Source organism: Pygoscelis adeliae, unplaced genomic scaffold (assembly GCF_000699105.1).
Source record: "Pygoscelis adeliae isolate BGI_AS28 unplaced genomic scaffold, ASM69910v1 Scaffold431, whole genome shotgun sequence".
Taxonomy (NCBI): Eukaryota; Metazoa; Chordata; class Aves; order Sphenisciformes; family Spheniscidae; genus Pygoscelis; species Pygoscelis adeliae.
Window position 1 is genome coordinate 1144907 of NW_008824047.1, and position 6981 is coordinate 1151887.

The window sequence follows — 6981 nt, forward strand, 5'->3', positions numbered from 1 at the left end:
CAGCACGTGCTGTGTATCATGAACACATTGTGGAAGGAAGGCTGTTACTTTGTTCGCATGTAATTCATCACGTACGAGAACAAATTAGTGCCAGCCTCACACTTCGATGCTCTGGCATGTTCTTATCTTGAACATCTGTCTTGTAAACTCTGATGCATCTCACTGTCTTCCAGGAATGCAACAACCCCTGCTGTGATGCCAGCACCTGCTCCCTGAAGCTGGGTGCCGAATGTGCCCACGGCAGCTGCTGTCATCAGTGCAAGGTGGGATCTCTGGGTTTTCCTAAGAGAGGAGAGGGAATAATGGTGGTGGAAGTGTGAGGCTGAAAGATGGAGGGGAAAGGGGAGCAAACGCAGCCAAATGTGGATTTCAGCTCCTCACCTGCAAGCAACATGGTCTGATTTTCTGTACAACAGCTAGAGTGCAATCAAACTAGCGGGGTCCTTTCTTCTAGCTGACTAATTTAATTGAATCCTGTGATAACTTAAGATTAGCTGTGAATGCTGCTGGAATGAAGTCACACTGCCTCTCTTACACACTTAGGGATGGGGTGACTCAGAATGAATATTTCTCTTCTTTGGCTCTAGAAGAAATCTAGACAGAGCTCTTAGAGCAAACACTTCCTCTGGGGATTAGGCTGGATGCTATCTTTGCTCTGAACCCTGTTTTCTGGGATGCAGTTAAATTCCTTTAGCCCAGGTGCTTGCTGAAGAAACGCTAGCAAAGAGGATTGTATGTATGTATGCATGCATGTGACCGCTATCATTTTAAATCTCAGCTTTCCTTAGAGAGGCTGGTTAAAATGTGCTTCTGATTTTGGAACCAAAGATCTCAAGCTTTGACAACAAATTGACTAAAAAATGTACGTAGGCAAACATTTCTCTTAAGCTCATTTTTGTGTTTGCACATTGACTGCGTGCTCTTACAGACCTATCCTGAGCATGTGGAAAATAATTTTCCAGGAATCCACCTGGACTCACTCCTTTCACAAGAGACTTGGAAAAAACTCATAGATGTAACTGTGTATGCCCTTCTGTTCTCCATGTCCGTGGCAGACAGGACAAGAATGAACTGGGTAAACTCGTAAGCAAGGGAGACATAAGTTACGCATTAGGAAAATGTCTCCAGCAGAAATGACAGGCAAACACTGAAACAAACTTCCCAGACAGGGAGGGTTTTGAGAATAGATTACACAAACATCTGTCAGAAATGGCTTAGGTAAATCAGATCCTACCCTAGGGTAGAGGGAGATGGATCGGTGTCCCCTTGAGGTCTGGCAGCCTTATTTTCTGTGCGTGATCTCATCACTACCTAGGGAAGGGATCCAGTCATTAATTTGATTCTACACAGCTCACCCAGTTAATGAAGTTAGAGTCATTTGGATCACTGCTGACCTCAAAAAACCTAAGACAAGGTGGATGAAGAGACGCATGCAAGACTTTTTCTTATCTACAGGGAGACATTGTGCAGACATGAAACCACAAAGGAGCCAAGCAATAATGCCATTTTTTCCCCTTTGTATCTTTTTAGCTGATGTCTCCGGGAACTCTCTGCAGGGAAAGATCAGGACTCTGTGACCTCCCAGAATACTGCACTGGCGAGTCACCGTTTTGCCCCCCCAACTCTTACCAAATCGATGGGGCTTCCTGCGACAGAGGAAAGGCCTATTGCTACAGTGGCATGTGTCTCACATATAAAGACCAGTGCTTGCAGCTGTGGGGGCCTGGTAAGGACACTACTTGCAGCGAAATACGTTGTCCTTTGAACAGGCAATATTATGTGGCATCCTGCTATTATTCACCCTGTGTAAGGCAGTAGTACCTTTCGTACCCGTTATCAGTGGCAAAGTCTGAGGAGCCTTTTCTCCTGCCTTGCTCACTTGGAGGAGGCAGCAAAAATTTCCCCTGCTCAAACCATCCCAGAAGAAGAACAACTGAATGGTTGGCATGGGGTGAGATGGGCTGCCAGGCTCCACAGGAATCAGTCACATGAGTCTCTTCCATGCAGGAGCAAGGCCAGCACCAGACGCCTGCTTTGAGAAGGTTAATGCCGCTGGAGACATCTATGGGAACTGTGGGAAGGACATCTACGGCAACTACAGGAAGTGTGAGATGAGGTAGAAAGCAGAGTGACAGCCAAGAGTTGCTCATTGGAGATGTTTGTATATATTACAAAATTATGGGCCAGTAGATAAAACTGATCCATGCTTTGGTTTCATTCCCTCCCTCTGCCTCCTGGGAAACCAGCTGCGTCCTTGTCAGACCTAGAGCCCTTATGACTGAAACTTTAAGTTTACCGTTTTCCTGCCTTTTCCATTTTAAAACATGTAGTTGATATTTGTTCAAAGCAACGGAAGAGGGGATTTTCAAATCTGTAAGTTAAATGTAGCTTTTTAACTGAGACAAAAACTTCTTAGTCTTATCTGTGATTTTGTTGAGGCTGGCCTACGCATGGGGACAGTGAAATGGTACCATCAGTACCCGTCAGACACTGTTGCTTGGGCTAGCTCTTGGGAGGTGCTTGTTCTTTGTCATTGAACAATGACTCAAGGCTGCTGCTCTAATTTACGAGTAGAGCTGATGCCTGCAAAACATTCAGCAAGCCAGAAATAATCACTTTAGCCTTTCCTTTGAAATAGAGATGCTAAATGTGGGAAGATCCAGTGCCAGAGCTCTGCTTCCAAACCCCTGCAGTCCAATGCGGTGGCCATAGACACAACTATCCGCACGCAGAGGACGCAGCTGAGGTGCCGAGGGACCCATGTGTACAGATCTGAGAGTGAAGAAAAGGAGATGCTGGATCCTGGCTTGGTGTTGACGGGAACAAAATGTGGGAGCCATCATGTAGGTACAGTCCTGCCTGTAATGGCTTGGGGGAGGTTCAAGGTATCACTTTTCCATCTGGAAAGTGCTTTGTGGTTATCAAGCCATTCATTTCTTATCTCTAATGCCTTTCTAGGGACTTTTAATGTTTGTTAGAAAAGTAATTTCTTAGAGGCTTCTGAGAAGCAATAGAAGAATACACACCAAAGGCCATACCTTAAGCCTTTGCCAGATGAAGTCCAGGGCCAGTGCTAAATTTGGGATTCACTAGTTGGTTGAGGTTGTCTTGCTTAGAGGTGGGACACACAGTTAGAAATCAAGACACCTGAGAGCTCATTCAGAGACTTGCCACATGGGCATGGCCAAGCTATCAACTTCTGAGCTCGCACTCCTCTCTCTGATGCGCGTTAGCTGGGATTTAGGGTAGTGATTAAATATTTGCTTGGGAACCAGGTTAACTTCATGGCCTGTTGATCTGCCCAGGGTATTACTTGTATTGCCAAGGTGTCTGGGACCCCGCAAGTCACAAAATAACAGAAGGCAGTAATATGGTACATAACCCAAAGAGCTAACACTGAGTTTTTTGATCCTTTCTCTGCAGGTTTGCTTTGAGGGACGCTGCCAGAACACATCCATCGTCTTTGATTCTGAAAGCTGTAGCAAGAAGTGCCATGGGCATGGAGTAGGTGTCTTCTTCTTCAGCTCCATTTCAGAGTAAAGCAGGACGGGCTGCCATTCATCTGTGGATGGTTGTTCAGCTCAGTTCTGATACCACGCTTAGTTTGCTCCAGGCTTCTGCTTCTTGATTATTAATTTGCACATTCCTTTCATGTTTAATGCATTTTCTAGTCCATGAGTGTCCCTTTGACATAGGATTTAAGGAGGTCTAGAGGAGAGATATGAATTGCAATGAATGAAAAACAAGAAGGGGTAATCTTACAGAAAAATCTTCTGGGCCCAGTTTAGATTGAATAAAAAAAAATCAGACTAACTGAGGGAAAAACATAGTAAAAAGTCATGTTTGGAACAGTTTATCCCCCTGTGCTCTGCCGTGCCCCCAGGGGATTGAAAGAAAAGGCTGGGTGAGAATTTTTTATACCTTTTGCTGATGTTTCTGGCACAAAACGTCAGCATTTTTCCATCCCCATGGTCCAGTTAGGCAATGGAGAGGAGTGATAAATACAGCAGCGTGCAGCAGCGTGTGCCTCCTTGAGCAGGTTGGGAGGCCCCATGATGTACCCGACAACGAGAGGGACTTGCCCCACTCTTTGATTCCCAGTCTGCTTCATTTCTTACGATCCATGAAGCTGTAGGAAGTGATTGTCAGCTATTCCACAGAATCAAATTAAACGCTACAATTAGCACAGGACGTCCCCAATCAGAGGGATCAGCCCTGCCTCCAGGGGCTGCCTAGAGGATAAAACAAATAGCAATGGGCCAAGCAATAAACCTAAACAATAAGAAATCTTCATTGGATGGAAGGGAAGACTCGTGTCCTTCAGTTTAGAGATAAGAACAAGAGAAAGGCATTTCTAAATGCTGCTTTTCTCCTGAATCCAGGTTAGTGCAACTTCAGCTGAAGAACCCTTGTCTTTTGGAGAAAGGGAGAATTTCTGAGGAAATAAAAGGCACTTTCACTCCCTGAAAAGAAAATGTTTCCCTATTTATGCCAATAAGAGTTTCTTCTGTAGTGTTTTATCCAGCAAGGGCTTAATTTTTTTTTAGCTTGCAGATTCTTTAGGAGCTGGCACTAAAGTCTCTGAGTGTTCCCACTGCAGGTCTGCAATAACAACAAGAACTGCCACTGCGACCAGGGGTGGGCCCCCCCGTTTTGCAACAAGCAGGGGAGGGGAGGAAGCTTGGACAGTGGTCCCCCCATGCCCGAAGGTGAGTGGGACCAACTCTACTATGGTGGCACTTTGGAAGGACTCAAATTAGACTGGGAGCAGAGAGTTTTCCATTGAACTAACTCTGCTTTCTTGTCCTCAGGCCCCTCAGCGGTTGTGATAACTCTTGCAATCCTGGCTCCCATTCTCCTTCTCATTGGAATCATGTTTTTATTCTATTACCTGAAATGCTGGAATAAATTTCCCATCTGTTCTCTAAAGAAGACCCCTCAGTTCAGGTAAATTGTCAGTGCTGCGCCTTGTCTGCTTGCATCCACCCCCTTTCAGTGTCAGGACAGAAGAGAAATTGCAAAAGCTGTGAGGAATAGAACTAAATTCGTTTGTTGGTATAGTTGGTATTTGCTTCTCAGTTTTTGACTTCAGTTAAAATATAATGGAAAATACAGCAAAGAAAAAGGAGAAGACATATAAAGGAAATAACACTCTCTTCTTTCTCTCATTGTCAGTGATACCTCTGGAAATGGGCACGCAAACCCTGCCTTCAAGTTGAAAACCCCCCAGGAGCAGAGGAAGGTAGGGGCAAGGTCACCTTCCACCTCCCCGGGGAGAGATGCAGCTGCCCTGAGATGTGGGATGTTGTTCCCTCTCACACTGCAATTAGGGAGTGGATTTATCAGAGGATGGAAAAAACAGACAGAAATCCCCCATGGCTGAAAGTCAGTGGGAGCTGAATGTAGCATCTATTTCTAGCCATTTCCTTAAAGGTAGGAGCTGGGGTTTGACCAGGTCTGTGTGGCCGCTTGTCTCTCCTGATAGATCCTCTTCTGTCACATCCCCCTCTCAAAACAGTAGAAATCACAAACACTGGATTTATTTGCAAGCGTCACTTATAATGATGATACCTGAGTTACTCTGTTCTCTTGATTCCCATTTCTGGGAATCCCAAATTGTCCCAGTCTATCTAATCAACGCCTACTAGACATGTACAACCCACACCAGTGTTGCAGGCAATATTTTTTACTCTGTGGCTGAAAGACCTCATGCAGATCCTCAGAAGTGTAGCAGAGAGTAACAAGGTGGTTTGAAGTGGAAGTACCTAACTCCTGAGATTTGTGGATCTTCTGCACAGGTGATTGCCTTCCCTGAAATCCCATCGAAACCTCCTCCCCAGCAAGCTCCAGGGCTCCAAATAAACACGCAGCAGCCATCTGCCTTCTCCACTGGCTACAGCTGCGGCGTGGGGCAGCCCGCCGGGCCAGCGCAGCCGGCACCTGCAAAGGACGTTGCCCGGCGGAAACCCCCGAACAGGCCGGCACCTCCTGCTCCCAAACCCCCCGTCTCTCAGGTACGGAGTCACACCACTGTCCTGCAGATGCGGTTTGATGGGAGGCTTGGTCTGAGTGAGGCTGGTGAAGCCTCTCTAACCCTGGTGGGGCCATAGGAGTTACCGTGCTCACTGGTGCGTGCTCCATCTCACACAATTACTGGTGGCCCTCCTTGCTTTGTAGTGTAGCTGACAATGACCATGCTGGATGCTAGCACGCACAATTACTCTTAATTCAGGTCCCCCGATACCTCTGATCTGGACTTGAAGTCAGGTAGCTTGGATGACAAAGCAGCATTCACTTTAGCAAGGTGATCTGAACATTTTTTAGCTGCAAATCAAATAAATAATTTGCCAGGAATGAAAGGACTGTACAGATTTTTCCCTAAGCAAGCCTAGCATAGCTCCTCTTACCATTTGCATGTATTTTATCTCCTGGAAACAAGCCCTTCTGAGATTACCAGTCAGTGATAAGTCTGAGGTTCAGTACTGAGTACAGGATCTCCATTCCTTGGGATAGTCCCCCAGGTATCTTGCATTTGGCCATTCCTGGACTAAAGCCTCAGGAGCCTCAGACAAATTTTGATGTGGAGCGGAAATGGGACCTTTAGCATGTTGCATAGGGGCAGTCCGGCTTAAGTCTAATATTTCCTATCTTATGTGAGCATTCTAGCCATGAGGTTATTTTGAGGGTTATAAGGAAAGGGTATTGATGTACTTCTTTTGCTGGCAATTTTGTTCTAAGATTAGTACAGACCCCACAGTCTTATGGAAAAGATGGCAAATCACTCAGACTGACTTAAACCCATTTTACCGAAGTATTTCCCTACTAGCTTTATTAGGTTAGGGCCAGCAAAGAAGCAAAGGGCTCAGTAACAGGGGATAGCAGGAGGCTGGCTCCCAGGCAGTCTCTCTCTGAAGGATATAGAGGAAAACAAACCCAAAGTATTTTAGTAAATGGGATTTGTTTCTAGCTTCATTTTTTCTG

The 6981-nt window shown here is 45.8% G+C and overlaps 1 protein-coding gene across 1 annotated transcript in view; it reads left to right on the plus strand.

Annotated features, from left to right (window-relative positions):
• The window catches only part of ADAM19 (ADAM metallopeptidase domain 19), a 31531-nt gene that overhangs the window by 22035 nt on the left and 2515 nt on the right, over positions 1-6981 (plus strand). Inside the window, exons 12-20 of the mRNA XM_009333542.1 lie at positions 174-263; positions 1531-1726; positions 2008-2116; positions 2639-2843; positions 3424-3504; positions 4601-4709; positions 4812-4947; positions 5176-5242; positions 5799-6014. Of these exons, the coding sequence (XP_009331817.1) occupies positions 174-263; positions 1531-1726; positions 2008-2116; positions 2639-2843; positions 3424-3504; positions 4601-4709; positions 4812-4947; positions 5176-5242; positions 5799-6014 (1209 nt within the window). The remainder of the gene's footprint in view (positions 1-173; positions 264-1530; positions 1727-2007; positions 2117-2638; positions 2844-3423; positions 3505-4600; positions 4710-4811; positions 4948-5175; positions 5243-5798; positions 6015-6981) is intronic.